Genomic DNA, 23,707 nt, shown 5'->3' on the forward strand with positions numbered 1-23,707 from the left:
TCAACTGAAATAGTTGATATTTGCTATACAAACAGTCAATAAACAGAACAAGTAGCTAAATTGGGAATTGTGAGTTATTTTTATTTTGATATACTGTAATAGGTCAATGTTTGTAAGAATTCATAGAGAATTGATGTTGCTTGTTTGGGAGAATTTAATTGAATCGAGTTGTTGAAGTTAAGATAGCTAGACAATTGAAACTTGAATTGTGATGTTTTTTCAATGAAATGTGAATAAAATTGACTTTTGCACAATACATGATGAAAAAGATTGGGGAATTGAATTGTTAGTTTTTTACAAGAGTTGAAATGAATCGAGTCATTTTTAAAGCCTTATAACTATCTCTGCAAATAAATCACAAAACCCTGCAAAAAACTATCAATTTGCCAAATGATTTCTAAAAAAATCTCATCATGATCCAGTTTCAGCTTTTAAAAGTCTTCTTCGTTTATTACAACTTCGATTTATAAGAAACATCAGAGACAATTTTTAAATAAACAATATTTTCACATGCATTGTGACAATTTACTAAAAATTAATTGAAACTTTAAAACATAAAGAGATTATTATTATTATTATTGTTATACGAATATTTTGCCTTACGATGTGGAACACGATGTTTTTTCATACTCGCCATACCGACATTTCTTCGCCAAACAATTTCAACAAAAGTTTCTCTTGAAATCATAATTTGGCAGTTGGTATACTGAATATGTCAAAATAACGAAGATATTGATATGCCATTTGTTGGAATTCTCCTCAAAAAGCCTAAACAAAATACAATGCTCACTTTCTTTCTCAGTTCAGCGTTGTTCGTTATAAGTTAGGCCTTATAGCAAAAACGAAACTAAAAACAGATAGGAGATAAAATTTGCAATGATGGCAGAATTAGAGTTTTGTTTAATAAAGCATGTATGTACTAAAACTTAGCTTTAAGTATGTGTTTAGCAAGCTAAACTTACTTAAGTTAAATTCAACCTTAACATTATATGTTTGTCTCACAGGTAAGAACTCCCTACGGTACACGCTGCACATAGTACATCGTAATGCGACATTTCGTTGAGAACTACAAAATACGCTGAAGTTACTGTAGGTAACTAAAGTAACTGAAATTAACATATTATTTTGTTACAAATTTTCAATATGAACAGTATGTATATAAAAATTTGATGTTTTTATCAGTGGGTCATTGCATTAGATGTTACTATGGGTTTCTAGACCTCTCTGTACGACATTTTTGCCTTATGATGCCAACACAGGAGCAAATTAAAATCGTATGGCGATGGTCTACTGTTACCTAATTCTACTTAAATGAATGTCTACTTAAAATGGCTGCATGGCCAGCTCTAAACTACCTACACTAACTATAATGTCTACAAAAATGTTCTTTAGTAGAGGGCGCTTTTACGCGACTTGTTGATATATGAGCAATCTTTATTGTGGTAAGCAATAGTCATATTTTACAATATGTTTCCTACAAACTACCACAGCAAGTAAACTAAATAGTAACTTACAAATTTTGAAATAAATTTATGAGTTGTCTAACTAACATAATAATGTTGGAATTAAAAGCATAAAATACATGAATAGCAAGTTTGAGGATTAATATAAGTATTGTTTACACTAAAAGTTAACAAATAAAAGCTCTGTGAAATTAGCTATGCATATCTATGTCAACAGATTTCTAGTTAGGAGAACACAAATATAATACAGAAATTTTAAAATGGATAAGGCTATATGGTAAATGCCCTTATTAGTCAAAGGGTAATAGGTTTAGTTTGAGTTTTGTTTTAAAAGATTGCAGAGGAAGAGCTCTTAATTGAGTGCAGAGGCTATTAAATGAATTTAATAGGTTACTGTTGAGTTTGTTGTGGTTTATGGTACAGGTATTAAAATCTGGTTCTGGTTTTGTAATCATGGTTTATGGTTTGAAAACTACATGTATAGCCTGAGATATTTATGGCAGTTATTGTGGAGTATTGAATGAGCAGTGAGGCAAGGGAAAACACCAGTAGAGCTTGTTTATTAAGTTGGCAGGAGGTAAGTGATGGCTTTTTCGTTTGCTCGCTGTTGCAGATGTGCCGATTGTGCAAGATTATAACTGCCAGGTTACATTGGTTTTTAACCAGCTGGTTCCATATACGGGTGAGTTTCCAATCAACAATAATACAATAGGAATGAAGCATATAATTTTACACTTTTCAATGTTTCAAACCGAAACAATGAAAGCTATTAAGAATTGCCTGATGGCTTAGCTACAATGAGATTACATGGTTAAATAATCTAGGACACTCAGAGTATTAGCACGAATTCTTATACGACGATAGGCTGTACTTCTATTTCTTCTCCAATAGCGTTAACCGAACAAAACAGGAGTTGCTTGTTGTTGAATGGCTAAAGCAGACAACTTCCACGGAACGTCTTTAAAGCACGTGCACGCGAAGGCGCTTCGTGACGTTTTTCATAGCAACCATAGTATTTCACTTGGTTTGCGATTGTTCATAAATAATAGAAATTATGATTAGTTATTTGTTTTCGTTAAACAATTATAAATTTTTAGACAAAATTTGTAAAAATTGTATTTGAAATTTTAAAATAACAAGCACATTTGTGATAAAACATACAAATATTTAAGCGTAATAACTTGTGCTGTATAAGCCTCAAGTGAAGAGGCGCTAACGATAAATGCAAGTGAAGCAGGTGGTTGCTGCTAGAATAAGACGACAGTTGCTCTTCGTATTCAAGCCCAAGGTAAGTTACATTTGCTATATAGACTAAACAATAAAAGAAACATTACATTTACTATAGTTCAACTAGTTTTATCGAAATAAGTAAAAACACTGACAAAAAAAATATAAAAAATAGTTTCGAAAAAAAACTTATTTGCGTAATATACAATATTATATCATGTGATTACAGTATTTTTTGTCAAATGACCAGGAGAATTTAGTGGTTGTAAGTATATTCATGTTTGTAAAAAACTTTTGAGTATTGTTTTGTCTTTCTTTTTACTTAAGCTACAAATCAGTGTACCATAACAGCTTCCTACCACGAACTGTCAGAAAACTGAAATCAAAGATTGCTTGCTAACTGCTCTCGTAACATACCGATGCTTCTAACATACGGCTCTATAACATATAGTCGTGACATAGTACGATACTACTGATAAATGCTGGCTAATGACTTTAATTTATGAGGTGCACCACTTGTTTCTGCTCTAGTATGTCCGAAAGAAGGAGAGAAGAGAGGCTCGTTTAGAACACACGAAAGTTGACCAGTCATTTTTACGATTGAATATTGTTAACTAACAGTTGGTTATCTTGCACACTTTGTAATTGTCAATAAAAGTGCTTTGATACTAATTTGTAGGAAGAATAAAGATGGATGGTGAAACACCAGATGCACCTCTCTTTATAGAGCTTATGGAGCCGAGCGTTTTGTATAATCTTTTAAATCGGTTTTTTAAGTATCCTTCTATAAGTGACCCATCATACCTCTTACTCATTGGTAAGATTTGCTTACTGTTTATTGAATTTGTTTCATTAGTTTTTTTGTATTAAAGTTTGTAGAGAAAAATATATTCTCAAGTTTCTCATTCCATTCAAGTTCTATATCTCGTATTTAAGCTGCCAATATACAGACTCAGCATTTTAACAATAATTATTTTTCTTTTATTTATATCAAATGCATTGTTTTTAATTGATGTAACTATTTATAGATGCAAGGAAACTTCATGAATACAACGAGTCACACATAGTCACAGCAAAGCTAGCTCCAAAGGTAAAATAATTTAGTAATCTGTTGCACATGGTATAGTTTCTGCTGCATACCTGAATGTTTTGTGGTAAATCAAGTCAAACTACTCGTGTAATTTTAGCGCCATGTCTACATGCACTTATTTATTTACTAGTCATTGTTAATCTAATATACTTGATAAGTATTTAAAAAATAATTCTGTGTACTTATCGTGGTACAGCAATTTATACCATGTGATTATCGGTGTGTAAGTTATAACATGTTACTTTATTTATGATTACTAGTATTTATATCAACTAAGCTATACATGATTCTCTGCCTATGATTACTAGTATGTATATCATCGAAGGTATAACATGATACTCTACCTATGATTACTAGTATGTATATTATCTAAAGTGTAGCATGATATTCTACATATGATTACTAGTATGTATATCATCTAAGATATAGCATGATACTCTATCTATGATTACTAGTATGTATATCATCTAAGGTATAACGTGATACTCTATCTATGATTACTCATATGTATATCATCTAAAGTGTAACATGATATTCTACATATGATTACTAGTATGTATACCATCTAAGGTATAGCATGATACTATATCTATGATTACTAGTACGTATATCATCTAAGGTATAACGTGATACTCTATCTATGATTACTGGTATGTATATCATCTAAAGTGTAACATGATATTCTACATATGATTACTAGTATGTATATCATCTAAGGTATAGCTTGATACTCTATCTATGATTGCTAGTATGTATATCATCTAAAGCATAACATGTTACTCTACCTATGATTACTAGTATGTATATCATCTAAGCTATAACAAGATACTCTACATATGATTACTAGTATATATGCTTTGTTTCATAAATGTACACTGAAAGTGCTCAATATAAAATAGAGCTAAAATACATAAAAGTATTTGGGTAAAGTTTATTCAATTTATTACTACAACCATTGGTTTCATACAGCCAGCGAGCTAGCTGCAATCGTCAGGGTGCTTGCAATCGTCAGCTGCAATCCCTGAGGATTGCAGCTAGCTCGCTGGCTGTATGAAACCAATGGTTGTAGTAATAAATTGAATAAACTTTATCCAAATACTTTTATGTATGATTACTAGTATGTATATCATCTAAGGTATAACATGATACTCTATATATGATTACTAGTATGTATATCATCTAAGCTATAGTATGATACTCTATCTAGGATTACTAGTATATATATATATATATATATATATCATCTAAGCTATAACATGATACTCTACCTCTCATTACTAGCATGTATATCATCTATGGTATAACATGATACTCTGTCTATGATTACTAGTATGTATATCATCTATGGTATAACATGATACTCTATCTATGATTACTAGTATGTATATCATCTAAGCTATAACATGATACTCTACCTCTCATTACTAGCATGTATATCATCTATGGTATAACATGATACTCTGTCTATGATTACTAGTATGTATATCATCTATGGTATAACATGATACTCTACCTATGATTACTAGTATGTATATCATCTAAGGTATAACATGATACTCTACCTATGATTACTAGTATGTATATCATCTAAAGTATAACATAATACTCTGCTTATGATCACTAGTTTGTATATTGTTTATGTTATGGAAGGGTAATGTTATAGTAACATTTTGTTAACTTGTAGAACAAGCATGACCAGTTCGAAGTACCATATGATGGAGAACTTGAATGCAAACAGTTCATCGTTGTCTATGATGGAACCACAGACACCTTGACTAACACCAGTGAGTGTTTCTTGCTTGATGTCTAGGTATAAAAAGCTCCTTTTTGTGGTAAAATTAGATGTTTGTAGATTGAATATGTTATTAGAATAAAATTGAACAATGCTAAAAACATCTATGTAGAATATTTTTATTCTTAAGGTTATTTTTATTCATGTTATGTGCTGTTCACCCAGTCTTGCAATATGTATTGATTTTCTCTCTATATACATGTAGGTACATACAATACCTATATACATAGGTATTGTAAACAATGTTGGCACAATAGTTGAGATTTATGTTGTCCTGAGATTTAGGTTCATCTCCTAAAGTTGTTTTTGGAATTGAATACAATTTACATGAGTTTACAAAGTTGATTGATTACTTTCATCCAAAGTGGCCAATAAAACAATAATTTGCAGAGTTATTCATTCTGAAATCAACAGTAACACATGCTTTGTTTGTGTTTTTAATATGCTACAATCTAAACTGAAAAAATTGCATAAAAGATGAACAATTAAGCACTCACATGGTTTCACATAATGGGCTTTGGTTATTCAATTTTTTTTGTCAGGTGGTGAGGCTATGAAATGTGCTCAGTTGCTCTCAGACAGCGGTAGCAGAAACAAGGTGAAAATACTTTCAGGGGGATACGAACGATTTTCCGCCCTCTATCCTTTTCTCAGGACTCAAAAGATACTTTGGCTACCTCAGGTTTCTTCCGATTACGCATCTTATGTTATGTGATTTGAAAGATTTTTCAAATATTGTGTGTTCTGATTGAACTCAAAATACTTCCTTACTACTTGTCAACCATCTTAATTTTTAAACAGTCTAACCTCTGGTTACAATCATCTTTACATACAAACGTTCTAACATACAACTGTCTATCTCAACATACGAATGTTCAAACATACGACTGTCTGTCTTAACATACAAATGTTCTAACATACGACTGACTGTCTTAATGTATGAATGTTTCAACACATGAATGTTCCAGCATACAAATATTTGGCCCTACACCAAAAGCACTTTTCAACTATTGCAGCTTCTTAAGTAAAGAGTTAGAGGAATATTAAAAATAAAACCTAAAACTATACCAAAGCAGTAAAACGTATATAAGCTGGGTTAGTTTAACCTTCACTTATTTCAGATTATGTTCCGTATCTATCTCCAAATTTATGTATGACAAAGCAGATGCTTTCATTTGTGTGTATTTCAGAAAACAACAATAAAAACTTATTTTTACAATTTTTTTTAATAATTTTTAATAATTCAATTTTTATTTGTAGTTTTGATTTTTACATAGCTCGAGTACCTGTAGTGTTTATTAAATTTCCATCATGGTTTTTTCAGCAGTGGATTGGGTTAAACGATTTTGTGTAGTTTTAAAAATCCTTTGCTTTAACGTTCAATGATTTTAACTTTTAAAGAAGACCTAGAAATGAATTGACTTCATATGCAGAGATTTAACTGTTTAGCAATTTTTATTTGCTTCGGTGAAGAACACAAATATTTTCAATTTATTTAAATTTTAACAATCTAAAATTACAAAGCCCTATAAGTTGTTTTTTATTTTGCATTTAGAAGATTAAACATCTGGATTCCTTAGGACTTGCCCAAAAGCTCATAAACCTGTATATTGTTGTGAAATACACTCTAAGAAGATCTTCAGTACATAAAACTAGCCTTTAGATCCAACAGATGAATCTTTGACTCAAGTTGGCTGGCGCTAAAAATCTTAACTAAAAATTTATTGTACTGTTAAACAATAGAATAGTTTTTTACCGTTACTGTAACTCAGGTGCGTATTAGCTAGTGACATATTAACAAGTTTAAAACTTCATGCGTAGAAGTTGTCATTAGAATGAACCCTCAGCATTTTCATATGTTATGACTACTGCTAGATCATTCTTCTAAAAGCAAACTGTGGTTGTTTTATTTGCAGTTTCAAATTCAGAAATGTGTTTCGAAATAAGATTTTTTTCCCACAAATTCATGTTCACATCTTGAGGATAGATTGATTTCTGGGTAATACTTAGTAAATACAAAATAGGTAAGAAATGTAACCTGATTGGGAGAAGGATGTAAAGAATCTCTTGTTTTCACCTTTTTCAACAGCGCTCAATCTTAAAAGAGTTTTCCTAGTTTATTACCCAGTATTATGAGGTGAAATCAAACGAGCAGAAGATATCGAGGAATCTAAACATGATAAAAACTCAATGTAATGAATGTGTGAACCAATTTTTGTATTTTATCATTTTACTTTATAATGTCCATAAACTTTTTTCATATCATATTCATTTTGTCGCCTTATTAGCCATTTGCTTCCAACGACAGTCAGATTTATTCATGGACACCTAAACACAAAACTTAAAGATCACTGACTACACTAGTTGCATGGCTTTAATAAACTCTGAAAGTCTAAAAAAGGACCCTCTGGCTCTAGTAAATTTGACTGTTATACCGTTTCATTAATAGGAGCTTGATGGGATCAAGACTTACCCAATGGAAGTCTTGCCTGGGCTCCTCTATTTAGGCAACACTGAGCAAGGACGCGCTGACTATATCCAAAAGGATCTTAAGATTCAAGGTCGTATTGCTTGCAATGTAATCGGGGAGAGCTGCGAACCGGATAGCTGTGAATTCTTGAATCTTGTAATACCAGAAGACAAAGGTACAGCAAAATATATATCTGCACAGTATACATGTTTGACTGTAAGATTCATTGCCCATTTTATCTATGTAGATAAAATGTCGTAGTTTAGCTGATATACATACTAGTAATCATAGGTAGAGTATCATGTTATACCTTAGATAATATTCATACTAGAAATCATAGGTAGAGTATCATGTTATACCTTAGATGATATACATACTAGTAATCATAGGTAGAGTATCAAGTTATACCTTAGATGATATACATACTAGTAATCATAGGTAGAGTATCAAGTTATACCTTAGATGATATACATACTAGTAATCATAGGTAGAGTATCATGTTATACCTTAGATGATATACATACTAGTAATCATAGGTAGAGTATCATGTTATACCTTAGATGATATACATACTAGTAATCATAGGTAGAGTATCATGTTATGCCTTAGATGATATACACACTAGTAATCATAGGTAGAGTATCATGTTATAGCTTAGATAATATACATGCTAGTAATCATAGGTAGAGTATCATGTTATGCCTTAGATGATATACACACTAGTAATCATAGGTAGAGTATCATGTTATAGCTTAGATAATATACATGCTAGTAATCATAGGTAGAGTATCATGTTATAACTTAGATGATATACACACTAGTAATCATAGGTAGAGTATCATGTTATACCTTAGATAATATACATGCTAGTAATCATAGGTAGAGTATCATGTTATAACTTAGATGATATACACACTAGTAATCATAGGTAGAGTATCATGTTATACCTTAGATGATATACATACTAGTAATCATAGGTAGAGTATCATGTTATACCTTAGATGATATACATACTAGTAATCATAGGTAGAGTATCATGTTATACCTTAGATAATATACATGCTAGTAATCATAGGTAGAGTATCATGTTATAACTTAGATGATATACATACTAGTAATCATAGGTAGAGTATCATGTTATAGCTTAGATGATATACATGCTAGTAATCATAGGTAGAGTATCATGTTATGCCTTAGATGATATACACACTAGTAATCATAGGTAGAGTATCATGTTATAGCTTAGATAATATACATGCTAGTAATCATAGTTAGAGTATCATGTTATAACTTAGATGATATACACACTAGTAATCATAGGTAGAGTATCATGTTATACCTTAGATAATATACATACTAGTAATCATAGGTAGAGTATCATGTTATAACTTAGATGATATACACACTAGTAATCATAGGTAGAGTATCATGTTATACCTTAGATGATATACATACTAGTAATCATAGGTAGAGTATCTTGTTATAGCTTAGATGATATACATGCTAGTAATCATAGGTAGAGTATCATGTTATACCTGAGATGATATACATACTAGTAATCATAGGTAGAGTATCATGTTATACCTTAGATGATATACATTGTACATACTAGTAATCATAGGTAGAGTATCATGTTATACCTTAGATGATATACATTGTACATACTAGTAATCATAGGTAGAGTATCATGTTATACCTTAGATGATATACATAGTAGTAATCATAGGTAGAGTATCAAGTTATACCTTAGATGATATACATACTAGTAATCATAGGTAGAGTATCATGTTATACCTTAGATGATATACATACTAGTAATCATAGGTAGAGTATCAAGTTATACCTTAGATGATATACATACTAGTAATCATAGGTAGAGTATCATGTTATACCTTAGATGATATACACACTAGTAATCATAGGTATAGCATCATGTTATAGCTTAGATGATATACATGCTAGTAATCATAGGTAGAGTATCATACTATAGCTTAGATGATATTATACATCCAAGTAACTATAGATAGAGTATTATGCTATATATAGAGAAGACAGGGTTTTAGAGGATGATTGGTCTAACACCCAGTATGTCATGGTCTTGCAGTCATGAATTAGTTGAATAGCAACAGATGGCTACAAACGATATCATTCTGTTTCAGATGCAGATTTGAGTGATGCTTTGCAAAAGGCATGTACCTTCATAGATTTGCACAGAGATAAGAAGTCGGTGGTCTTGGTTTACTCAGACCTAATGTATGCCAGTGCATCCACCATCTGTATAGCCTACCTCATGCATCAGCAAAAGTCTTCTCTGCAGGTAGGCTCTCATCGTCGGTGGTAACGTGTCGACCATGTATCCCTCTTTAGGTCGTACTTTTTGTTACCCTTTCATCAACGATTTTAAACTTTTTCATGGACGTTTGCATATTTAAGATAAAGTGCTATCTTTCCTTTAAATGTTTAATGAAATATTGGTTCAAGAAAACGTTATATTATATCCTCATATCATAAGTGGATTGCAACATTTGTAATTCAAGTAGTTGTCTACTTATTTGTAATCATACAACGAAAAGGAAGACGAGTCTTTATTTTGTGTTTTATAACTACTGTAATGTACTGTCGACTGTTAAATAGTCATGACAACCCATTCACTAAATTTTGTTACATAAACTTGCTAAAAAGCATTCAATGAATAGTTTGTGAAGCTCTCTTTTATATGGAACCCTTTCATTCTCACATAAGTGGTGTAGTGTAGTATCTAGAGTACGATTGTAGTTTCTTCTGTCATGGCTCCATCAGTTGTGAGAAACCTATTTGTAACTTGACATTTGCTCAACATTAGCACTTGTACCTGTCATAAAAGTAGTCTTTCCAACAAGTCTTTGCATTGATATATAACTTGGAGTTGCTCCATCATGAGTTAGTTTTCAATTGGTCTGTCAGAGACAGTTAATCATAGCTCGATAAGGCTCATAAAATACCCCTTCACTTGTGTGTTGCCCATTCGCTGTTAGATCTTAGGCAACTATGTTAGCAGTCTCAGTCTACTACAGGTTTGCCGTGAATTGCATTCAATTCTCTTCTCACATGAAATCTGGTTACATAACTAAAAGAACCAGACAGGAACTCGCAATAAAGGCTTTCTAGTGAATTTTCATTAGCAATAGAATATGATTTTGTTCATGTTACTTCTGAGTTTATTCGAACAAGTTTTTAAAATACTCAAATTCCAGAAGTGTAATTCTTATATAATTTATAATGAATTATTCTACTATTTCATATAATTAAGTATAGTCAATAATATATAATTATAATATTTTTTATTTATATTATTATTGAGAGTATCCATTTAGTACTTTGAGTAGTCACAAGCATTTTAGCATGTGACTACTTTAAAATATTAACAAATTGTTTTAAATGAATTTTTATTTTTGCGGCTTCAGATTTTTTAGTCCACATACATATAAAATTTCCTATCATTTCATTTCTGCTGTATTTTTTCAGGAAAGTTTGGTTAACTTGTCCAGCATTGTCATGGGAACGCATGTGCCGCCTCATCACTCACTGCTCAACAATCTAAGTGATAAGAACACAGCTGCTCTCACCTCAGAAGCATAAACCTTAAATGGAAGTTATCTATTCTTTTTTGGACTAATTTTTACCAATTCCGTCCTTTTTATTCACTTTGTACATTATATTTCTATTGTTCATACATTGCAGAACAGTATATAGTTTTCAATAATATTACATAAAAAATAAATATATTAAAACAGAAACCATAAAAAGATAAACGTTCGCACCACAGCCTCACTCAAGCTGACAATGTACATAGTGGAAGTGATCAGAGTGAAATAGGCATGTAAGTGCCTAGTCAATGAGTGTACAGATTCTAAATATTTACACTATAAAAAGGAATAGAACATTGAATGTATAAAACTTAACAAAATAGATACATAGTTTCGACAAATATTTTGCCTACAAAACTGCATCCTCACAAATATAAAAAAAATTATAAGAAACGGCAGAAAGTCTAGCTTGGACTACGGCCTAGTGATTCCAGGACTATCTGAGTTAGAGGTTGCAGTTTGAGAAGGTAAGACAATCTGAGTGGGCTGGCTCCTAATAGAGCTGAGACTTGAAGGGATAGAATAACTCCCATTAGGCTTCTTCACAACCACCAATCGTTCAGCCCCTGTGGACAAATAAAAAAAATCATATTTTACTAATACCTTGATTAATCAAAGTGATATGTTAGTCCCAAAATAATAGAGTTATCGCTAGCTCCAGCAAAGAGCTGTGAAGCCCTCATGTTGCTGACAGGATTAAAAAAAAACACGTAACCATTAGAATTCTTGCTTTAGAGGATACTGTCTGGAGCATTTTGAGAACAAATTATACTGGGTTTGAGGGCGTTGTACAATAAAAAGCTATTTTAGTTGATTTTATAGTATGCAAAATTCATGGCCGTTTGCAGACATTCATGACTAAGTTAGTTGACCTTTTCACATTAGTAAAGGTCATATAACCCCATCTAAATTTGAACACAGTTTGATAGAAAATCAAATCGATCACACAGCATAATTAGTTGGCTTCCAGCCAGCTCAGAGATTGACTTGAATGGAGGCAGACAACTTTGAACATTCATATCTTAAAACCATTACATAATGGTGCAGGTTAAAACTAGGCCATGGTTATGTACAAAAAGCAACATTTTGTAGTAAGTATTCGCTTTATAGATCAATATTTGAGTGGGTTGAACTATGAACATATTTTTCCTTTTACGTTCAAATGATCACCCAGCTACTGCATGTATTTCATTCACGCTCCACCCTATTGGAGAACAGGGGTCAAGATCCGCATGTCCATTTGCAGCTTTAGCTGTTTATGTAGCTGTCAATCTGCGATTGACCTTTGCAAGCGACAATAGATCAATCATGATTTTACAACTAATGAGTGCATTGTTAAAATCAAAACTATGATCGATAGGATAATCAATAGGTTGGATGTCATTCTTGTCATCCCTGGGAATTGAACCCCGACCTGCTGTTCGCAGGCGAGCCGTTCCAGACCACTAGACAACGGAAGTAAAAGGGACCTTACTGGACCCTTTAGCACTTTGTTGGCAACAATACTCTCTCTATACAGTGATCAGGTGCTAGATGGTTAGTGCAAGCTGCCCACCTGCTCTAAGCTGATTGGTGGTGCTGAGACGAATCACATTGCCTTTGGTGTTTTGTTGCAGTATAACAGTTCCATTTTGAAGCGTGGCTCTAACTCTTTGATGGGGGACAGTGTTTAAAGGAGTCACGACTCTCACAGTGCTTATGGCAGCATTCACTTGTGGCACTCCATTGACTAGCCGCAGCTGTTGAACAGCGCTGCCGGGTCGAGGCAGTATAGCGCTGCCATTGGTTATGGCAACCGGTATATGCTTTAGGGCCTGAGAGGAGACCATCAGTTGCGTAGCTTTAGTTGTGGCTTGAGTAACCGTAGTTACAGTCTTAGCTTTAGAGCTGACTATGGAACAGATTGTGTTGGAGGGTGTCACATTTGTGGCAGAGCTAACAATGATATTCTTTGAAATGGATGGCTGGTTTAGCTTTGGATGAGTGAGTAAGAAGACAGGCCTTGGAGTTGGTCGAGAAGAAATGACAGTTTGTCCCGGAGATGTTTTCTGTTGGAAGAAAAACATGGCTGTGAGTTTTGATATGACTTTAGATAAGTTCTGCGAAGTAATAGGAATGCAAGGAACAGTACTACCTAGATTGCTTAAAAATGAACTCGCAGAATTTTTTGTAGGTTCAATAAAAAATTATCGGTGTTTTTCTATCATTTGCGATTTTTTTTTATGTTTGAGGTGTTCTGACTGCCAGGATGTTCCTAGATTGAAATTGATGAAACTGGATAGCGAGTAAAACGCTCAGAAGAAAAATTCGTGCAAAATGACACCATTAATTGTTATCATTGCGAGAGTTGATATCAGCTATTGCGTTCAAGTTGAAGTGTTACGCATTTTTTATTCCGTCAGTCTCTTTGCAATTATAGATGTCATAATCATACTTTCGATTGATCTGAGCATTTCAAGTTTTAACAATTTCAATTTTGAAATATACAGACAATCAGATCACCTCAAATATCTAAAACAATCGCAAGTGAGAGAAAAATGCTGATACTTTTCGATGAAATTTACTAAAATTTTAGAAAGTCCATCTTTAATGTAATGCTTAGGTTAGGATACTGGAACAGTAACGGCGGTGAAGAGGTGGTGACATAATTAGAGAGTCATACCGAAGTAAACCAATTTTGCAACGATTGGCAGCACGAGTTCTAATGACAAGCTTCAGTGAAGGAAGCGAAAGTGTGAAAACTACCAAATATTGTTTATCTACATGTATATATATATATATGCATTAAACATGCATTAAACATGCATTAAACATAAACATTTTCCTCATGATATGAAGTTTAAAAGTTATTTGACAAAGTTTGAAAACCTTTACAGTTGTTTTTATTTTCTCTCGTAATTTATTTCAACTACACAAAAGGCCCCAAAACTATGGCGCCTTACAGTGCCTCGCGTTGGGCGTTCACAACTCGAGTTGTACAACTCGAGTTGCACAACTCGAGTCATGAACACGCAACGCGACTTTGTAAAAGTAAGGTGCAATATATTGGTATTACGGTAGCATAACCGTAGATCTGGTTATATTAACAACGGTACATCAATAGGCCCCCGTTAGCTAATAGAAATTAAACTATGTATGTACTGTAAAACTAGAGCTAATGGCGAATTATAGTGTGCCGAGTTTGCAACTCGAGTTGTACAACTCAAGTTATATTTACCAACTCAAGTTTGTAAATACAACTCGAGTTACACAACTCGAGTTCATCAAAAATCCAGGCCGAGTTCTTTTAACAGCAACCCGAGTTCAACAACTCGGCTTGAGAACATCTCATCATTTCATTTTCTCTAGCTATATTTTCTATATGGAAATTATTTTGGTGCATCATTAAACGCAGTTGAAATAATTTCTATGTTCATTTTCGGTGTTCATTCAGTTTCTTGTCAGGTTCTTGAGAGATAACTCTTTTTTCATTTGAAAAAGAAGTGGCCCAGCTCCCACATAGATTGTTTTTTAGTTTGCTTCTTACATTCTACAATTGTTTTTGTCTCGTTATATTTATAGAAATAAATATGTGCAAATATCGCCAATATATATAATTTAAATGTGTATATATATTTAAATTATTATTATTAAATTGATGTAAATGTTCTGTAAATGAGACACTCCAGTTACTCACTTTGCTTTTTTTACAAACCCGTGATAGTTTTGCGTAACACAACGCGAGTTCATCAAAAACCCAGGCCGAGTTGTACAACTCGGCAACTCGAGTTGCACAACTCGAGTTGCGAACACGCAACGCGAGGCACTGTAAGGCGCCATAACAAAACACTTCTCTCATGATATGCAGTTTGGAATGTTAGAATGGCAAATGTTGTTATATGTTAAATACAAATCAATTTTCTGTCCAAAGGCTGTTTTATTACCCGGGCAACGCCGGGTAGTACAGCTAGTTTTTGTATGAGTTTGAATGATTTATACCAAGATATAAATCATTCAAATTTATTGAAATGCTTTATGCCTTGACTAGCCTAAAATCTGGCGTCCTACTGGCCCCCAAATGCAGTTGGCCAATCATTAGAAAGTGTCAAGAGAACATAAATCTTATGAAAAAATTTGGCTAGTAGAATGAGTACCAAAGTTATACCAATCTGATGGAAAGTGTTTAGGGAGGACACACCCACCTTTTCCTGTGAAGCAACAATTGAATGACTCCGCATGGTAACTCTTGACTGGCCTCGTTGTACCACAACACTCCCAAACCCTGAAGTTAAAATTATATTGTTTTACTTAATTATATATACCCTAGGACACTTAAGTATTCGCGGCATCTAACTTTCGCGTTTTCGCGGAGTCATCATCACGCGAAAGATTCATGCGCGAAACTAAACTATCATAACGAACTAGCGAAAATTCGAAATTAAATAGCTATGTTCTACACAGACCTGTATTCACTGGTTGCAAGTTGGGGGCTAATGTTAGACGACTAGTTATGAACATCTGGGGTGTGGAGAAGGAGGGGGGGTGCTGTAAGCTCCCAACAGGTTTCTCTTATGTAGGGCCTCAGCCGGGCCTCTCACGTGAAGTTTTAAAAATTTTTATTGGCAAGTATCAACATTTTTCTATTTTTTGAGATTAGCTTTGTTTTAGCTGATGTGACTGACAAAACGTTTTAAAATTAAAACAGGCAAAACTTGTATGCAGTTAAAAAGGTCAGAAAGAAGACATCTTTTTCTTTTAAGCGTTTTAACAAAGATCATTTTTGCCGATTTTATTTCAAGTTCATTAAGTAGGATATGGGCAAGCAGATGTTTGCTAAAACTTGATATTTTGCAAACCTTTATAAAAGTCGCTAACAAGAATATTTTGCCGCTGATGAAGATAATAATGACGCCTAAGAACTACTAAAAGTTGATGTTTGTATCTATGGCTTCGAATAAAGTGATATTCTACAGCGATAAAAACCTTTCTATAGCCGTTGGACTATGAAATTCCTAAAAAGTTGGGGCGTCTTAGCCGGCCAGCTGTCCAAGGGAATACGGCCCTGTAGTTCATTGATATCCACAACAAAATCGTCATATTAGAAATGCAGATAATTTTGTGTGTGATTGAGCTCATTGGGAAATTTCTAGTAAATTCGTTAATACACCGCGAATGAGCAGCATGGCAAAGCAAATTAAGATAACAAGTTTTTTTGGAAAAGCCAAGACAAACGAAGAAGATGATGATATCAGTTTAGTCACCGAATTTGTAACTGATGAGGATGAAAGTCTGGTAGGTGAAGTCATACAATTAAATAATACTTATTGTAGTGATGAATTTTACTGCCAACCAAAAACGATAACAACCCTCACCAGGTCCAACCATGTTATACAGTTCTGGTTGTGATGTTGGTTGTTATCTATTTTCTTTTTTATGAGACATGTACTGTATTTGATTTTTTTTAAATTTGAAATATTGTGAACTCAAAACGTGCCATGGCCATCGCTTGCTATAAATACTTGAGATCTAATATTGGTACCATATCGGTCACGACGGAAAGGACCGAGTCGTCATTGATAGTCCAAGAAACAAATGGCAGCAAGCGATCACGTTGAATTATCGATTTCTGCCATACATTTATACCTGCGGGTTACAAATACAAACTAGTCGCAAATATAAAAACTTTTTTTACTAGATGACCGGACCTGAGGAATCTAATTTGTTTGTTCCACTGTATTTATTTTCACATCACTATATTTTCGCACTCATCAGAGCTGCGAAATTAAGTTGCAGCGAAATTTTACTCTGTGTGCTACTCACGAAACTAAATACTAGCGAAATATAAGTGTCCTAGGGTATATACATATATATATATATATACATATAATATATATACACTGCACAAGATATACACACAAGCTGACTGATTGTTTTAATTCAATAGCCACCTCTTGAAAGCTAATATGGGAAGTATAAACACGGTGCAAACTTTTTTATTATTTGTGGAATCTGTTTCAACCTTGCGTTACAAATATCTTCGACTAGATGGCGAAATTTATTAGGGTGGCAGCCAACAGAAGCACTTTTGTTTTACATTCAAACATTGGCCAATCATTGGTATCGACATGGTATATCATGCGCCAACATTTTGTCAAAACAATGACCTTATGTCACAGTATGGAACTGGCATCATGAGTGTTTTTGTCTCCAAAACTGGTTTTCTTGTTCTTCTAACATCAGAATCATTACAGAAATCGAAAAAACAAAAATAGTATTTAGGTTAACGCTTTAGGTCAACCTTTAAGAAAAATATTAAAATTGCACTTTTACATTGCCTATGGTTATTAGACTAAAATCCCAAAGTCAAATCAGTCTGTTGGTCTTTGTTGTTGCTATGGTTTCACAGCAACAACACGTCAATCACAAAGACCAAGTCAATAGGATTTGTGTATCATTATAGGTAATTCTGTGTGTCCTCTATGTCAGTCTCGCCAGTCTAAGACAAATATTGGGGAAACATGTTGAAACCAAGCTGAAAATCTTTGAATAATATCAGCTCCAATGAGAAAAGATGTAAAAATGACATTTCAAGTTTGTTTTCTCACATAAATCATCGAGTAAAATGACGTTTCCTACCTCTCCAGTTTTCTGTTGACATGTATCTAACAATAGATTTGAATTATTAGCAAAGCCCACCTATTATGTGCAATCTGCTGGGAAAAAAAACAATGTAAGATTTTTAAAACAGCCGGAATTCAATAACTCTTCTGAAACATATTCGATATAACATCAATTCCACCTGATGGTAACGGTAAGGGAATAGCAAATGTAACAACACACTTGCTATTCCCTTACCAGACAGCCCGTCCCATGACCCTTACCAGACAGCCCGTCCCATGACCCTTACCAGACAGCCCGTCCCATGACCCTTACCAGACAGCCCGTCCCATGTCCCTTACCAGACAGCCCGTCCCATGTCCCTTACCAGACAGCCCGTCCCATGACCCTTACCAGACAGCTCGTCCCATGTCCCTTACCAGACAGCCCGTCCCATGTCCCTTACCAGACAGCCCGTCCCATGTCCCTTACCAGACAGCCCGTCCCATGTCCCTTACCAGACAGCCCGTCCCATGTCCCTTACCAGACAGCCTGTCCCATGTCCCTTACCAGACAGCCCGTCCCATGTCCCTTACCAGACAGCCCGTCCCATGTCCAAATTATTTGCAGCATCTAAATAAATGAAAACAGTGTAAAATTCTCACCAGGAACCGTCTCAGCTGTCGAAAGTGCGCCCATGGAGCTACAGGAGGCATCAGTAATTCTAATCGGTTGACGAAGAGAATTACTGGACGTACACCGAACTACTGTCCATGCTCTCGGAACACTGACTATGGACTTTGACATCAGGCCAGGAGCACTCTTAGCACCTTGAGACAGTGAGAGAAAACCGGCTGCCGCGGCTCTCGGAGCCCGAATAATGGTGTTAAAGAGCTGAGGGATGGCAGGACTTTCAATGGACACGCAATGACTGGTGGCAGAAGTTGTCCTTCCTTCACCTAACTGAGATATACTAGGGGATGTAATTATAGTTGGTTTACTGGTGGCTATAGCAACATTTTTAAAGCCAGCCATTTCTCCTAGAATGAGCGGGTTTCCTTTTACTGTAATATGACTTGCCACTGAATGAAGGTTTTCGTTTGTCCTTGCAGGTAAAATCTGACAAACCATTTGCGTATTGGATTGAGTAAGTTGTGGTTTAGTTTTAGTGTTTTGCAGTTCAGTTTTGGGTGAATGTGTTGCAATTTCCAAAGACTGCAACTCTGTTTGGGTTCTTTGCGTGTCATTTACAAATATCTTCTTACCCAGAGCGTCTTCCGCTACAGTCAACCCTGCAATGGCGGGTTGTTGTTCACATCCAGTAGTTGACTCCTTGGTGACATGAGTACTAACATCTATAAATAAAACATCTTCAAATTTAATTGCGTAAATTATAGATTAGCATTAGCATTAAAGTTAGCAAGGAATAAGCAGACACATAGTTAATTTTTGAATGTCATGTAGATTGTGTGTCATCTTGCCCCTACTAATTTCCATCTCGCCCTCTAATAATTTCCATCTCGCCCTCTAATAATTCCCATCTCGCCCTCTAATAATTCCCATCTCGCCCTCTGCTAATTTCCATCTGATTCTTTGCTGATTCCCATTTTCCCCCTACTCAAAACCATTTCGCCCTCTGCTCAAAGTCATCTTGCCCTCCATTAGAAACCACTCCTGTCGCTCAAAATCCAGCTTTTATGTGACATATTTACATCAGGAATTCGAATAATAACAGTATAAGCTAACCAAATAATTCATTTTCAATTATATGATAATTACATGAAAATGAGGTGAACCTTGAGTATATCAATAAACATGAGGCTATTCTGAATTGCATGGGTTAATTCTGTAAATGAAATCAACGAAAAGCATTATTCAACAGAACAGGCCAACCAAATTCAATATCAGCCTGACTGTTAAATGATAGTTTGTTTTTTTCAAGTACAGATGCAACCATTTCCATGAACCCATATGAGGTATGAATTTTAGTGAATCCTTGAATCAAGCGAGTAATTCCCTCGTTGGTTTCACATGATTATAGCAAGCAATCTTTCAGCACCAAAATATCTAGTGTCTGATATGATAGCCTCTGGCCCTTACTCTCTGAAGATCAATGGCGGGCAACTGCTGATCAGTGATTCTAATTGGACTAAACATACTGTTAAAGTAGTTTTGAAACCCAGAGGTTACAAGATGGTTATATTAAAATTATATGGTAGAATTGGGTACAAAACAAGACCCTCTCAAATGCAGTTTAAAAGAAGTTCTAAATTTTTTTAAGAAAACCTTCAAGAAATCTTTAGCAACAGCATACACAATATTTCTAAATACAAAAACAATCACAACTTGGCAACAAAAAACACCTAAAAGGAGATTTTTGCTTACAAATAGAAGACCAGCAAATTACCAGTTTTAAATTTCAATCAATATATAAACATTAACAATCTGGCCCTATAAAACCTTCATACATCAAATTTTTTCAAAATGTTTCAACTTTGAAGAAGTCGCACAGTCTATCTCAACCCATGGAATTAAAAAAATACTCACTTGTCAGCATGCTGCCGGCAGGCGAGGTCATGATAGAGGTCTTGTTCTACAGTAGAACAGAGAAAAGAAGAATAAATAGTGATACACAGAGAAACCTATACAGACAATTGTTAGTCACACATGATGCAATGTCCCCTAAAACAGCTAACCAAACCGCATATCTTAACACTTCTGCCATAGCCCAACTTCTGACCCTGTTAGGCCGGAGTATGCCCAGCAGGTGATAAAGTCCTTATATTGGGCAATAAAGGGGTTAAAACTATCAGATTACTGAGAAACAAATTCTAAGAAAAAAAGACTTACCGGGGTCCACAGATTCTGTGATAGAATAGTCGTCAATGGAGGCCTTACAGTATTTTGCCTTGAGAGCCTGCAAAGAAAAGTGAGACGCTTTAATCTCTTGCGTCATAACAACTTGGAGAATCATTAAGAGGATAGTGAGTGAAATGGACAATACAAAAATTAATCCTAAATTTGTTAAGGAGAAACGATATTGCACGCTAAGCTCCCTCTACATATAACAATATAATATAGCAATATGCCTTCGGGAATTTCAGCTCTACATACGTGAAACTCAGGCTAACTGTTTCACCCTATCTGCTAGTTCCAGCACACAACCATGAATCAGCAAAATACCTAAAATGCTACTGTATATAATTCAAGTCATGAAAAAGAAATTATTAATACTCTGTAATCTACCTTTTGTCTTTTACATATACCAACTAAGCGGAATCTCTCAATAACACTAAATTGAAGGAGAGTTGTACCCGCCTGCACAAGAGTTTCAAATTGGCTGCATCTCAATTCTGACAGGCTATAGCGGTGCTAAGAAAAATGGATTAAGGGGCACGAATTAAGGGGCACGGATTAAGGGGAACAGGCTATTTTCTAGATTGTTATTGTCAAAATAATCAAAGTCCAGACATACAAATACACTGAAGCCAGCACTCCTATACTATGTCATCTATTCAAATAATTACTGTATTTATCATTTCAGTTTACTCACAATCAAATGGTTATAGGAAACCTACATTATGCAGGTAAAATTACTAGTTACGCAGGTAAAATTACTAAGGAGGAAACAGGTTAGCCAGTGCAGCAAGAATAAAAGTGCGTTCCACTTCCATGCATGTAGTGGTACATGTATGAGGTAGGCACGTGGTATTTGGAGTAAAATCAAGTACCAGCCAAAATTGTAAAAGAACTATGATGGTTTCTGTGCCAATACGACATAACTGAGTAAGATAGGCCTTGTTGGCCGCAGTGGTCAGCCTCGTTGGCAGCGGTGGTAAGCATATGCTTCCAAATACGTGGTTATAAATCATGACCTGAGATCTTCATGAATAATGTATTTAATCAAGAATTTTCTATTGATTTTCAATAAGAAATTTAAGGGTACATGCTATACATGAGTAAATATAAGTAGTTCCGTAGGGCACTGCTGCCTAATTTACTGGGATGACTCATCTAACCATTACCTAATGATTTTTGTATGGACTGTTTAACTATTTACCTGGTCAAAACAGGTACAGCAAGAGCGATGTTTTACAAGGTGTAGAGTGGCCATGCGACTGTTTCACAGCTTTGTCAGTTGGAAGCAAAACATTAACTTTTTAATGACAACACCGCTCCCTAGAATGTTCACTAAAGGCTGGTGGTTACAGGCAACCAAAATGGTTAGGGTTTCCTTAATAAGTAACATATCCTGGAAACTGGGAAAACTAGTTTTCATTCAAAATTGTTTCATTGTCACAATATTTATAAGAATACAGAGACATGCACGACTGTTCTTTCCTCCTAATAGTTAAGTATTTGTAATAGGTATTTTAATGTCAACCAAAATACAGCTTCTCATTTCGGCAGTATACAGTCCAAATATAGATGAGATCAAATGAGAAAGTAAAAAAATTTATATCAATTTTCATTTAAAAATTAATGGTATGCCGATACCCATACAAATATATATGGTAGTTAGTGTCTGTAGAGTATAACAATTGAACATTGGCGGTATAACCAAAATTTTGGGTTAATACTATATTCCCGGATCATCCTTTAGTCAATAGAGTAATGACCATGCATATCAAATATCATTGAAAGCAGCATATAGAAGATAACTCCAAGGTTATGAACACTCATAGCGCTCAATGGTTACTTTCTGCATAGCCCAGTCAATGATAGATTTTTTTCACGCACAGGAAATTGGAATTTACCCTAAGAGATAAACTTACTGTAAGACCAGGTAGGGAGTGTGACCAACCCTGTAGGAAGTGGCCAAGAAAGAGAATCTGCCACCGCGTCTAACAAGCAAGGCGATGTTTATCCAAGTATCTCACAAACAAAAGAGCTTAAAGATGCAATTATAGAAAAGAGACTTTCATAGAGCATATCCACTTTTAGAAGGTCTACAGATTTCCGTTTTCATGATAAATTTCCTTCCTTGTGAACTAGAGCTAAATGAAACTATTTACCCACCCGAGAGGGTCTGATGAGCTATCTACCCACCCGAGAGGGTCTGATGAGCTGTTTAGGGTAAACTTCAAGGGAGAGTTTTTACTCAGGTTAGATGAGACATTTCTAGCACCGACAGTGAAGAGGGTATTCGGCAAGTCTGTAGCTAATCCGCTGCTCTTTAGCTTGTCGTCAGAGGAAAGAGTGCAATCAGCACCATCTCCTCGGATCGCTTGCTGCCCAATGAAAAGTGATTGATAATAATAAACAGAATCTGGCTGACTCAATCGTACAAAATATTTTATTTCCATACTGTTTTAGCCTTTAGTAGGTGTTGGAGAGACTATGTGATGGCAATCATGACTGCGAACAAAAATTATGAAAAAGTGGAAGAACACAACTCTCTTCATCCGTTGTGATTGGAATTACACAAGGAGATTTAGAGTAAAGTAAAATATTTTTTAATAA

The 23,707-nt window shown here is 34.6% G+C and overlaps 2 protein-coding genes across 2 annotated transcripts in view; one reads left to right on the top strand and one right to left on the bottom strand.

The window, feature by feature from the left end:
* The first annotated feature begins 2,670 nt into the window (after nt 1-2,670).
* Nucleotides 2,671-12,036, top strand: LOC137386956 (serine/threonine/tyrosine-interacting-like protein 1). Its single transcript, XM_068073203.1, has 8 exons — nt 2,671-2,751; nt 3,370-3,507; nt 3,719-3,780; nt 5,465-5,564; nt 6,115-6,254; nt 8,022-8,217; nt 10,202-10,359; nt 11,547-12,036. The coding sequence occupies exons 2-8, from the start codon at nt 3,381-3,383 to the stop codon at nt 11,658-11,660; spliced, it is 897 nt and encodes a 298-aa protein (XP_067929304.1). The 5' UTR covers nt 2,671-2,751; nt 3,370-3,380; the 3' UTR covers nt 11,661-12,036.
* The window catches only part of LOC137386955 (uncharacterized bromodomain-containing protein 10-like), a 31,942-nt gene continuing 19,950 nt past the window's right edge, over nt 11,716-23,707 (bottom strand). Inside the window, exons 10-16 of the mRNA XM_068073202.1 lie at nt 23,294-23,475; nt 21,095-21,161; nt 20,792-20,837; nt 18,910-19,599; nt 15,850-15,929; nt 13,224-13,716; nt 11,716-12,234 (exon numbers count right to left, since the gene is read on the bottom strand). Coding sequence (XP_067929303.1) covers nt 12,083-12,234; nt 13,224-13,716; nt 15,850-15,929; nt 18,910-19,599; nt 20,792-20,837; nt 21,095-21,161; nt 23,294-23,475 — 1,710 coding nt within the window. The 3' untranslated portion in view covers nt 11,716-12,082. The remainder of the gene's footprint in view (nt 12,235-13,223; nt 13,717-15,849; nt 15,930-18,909; nt 19,600-20,791; nt 20,838-21,094; nt 21,162-23,293; nt 23,476-23,707) is intronic.

Source organism: Watersipora subatra, chromosome 2, assembly GCF_963576615.1.
Source record: "Watersipora subatra chromosome 2, tzWatSuba1.1, whole genome shotgun sequence".
Lineage (NCBI taxonomy): Eukaryota > Metazoa > Bryozoa > Gymnolaemata > Cheilostomatida > Watersiporidae > Watersipora > Watersipora subatra.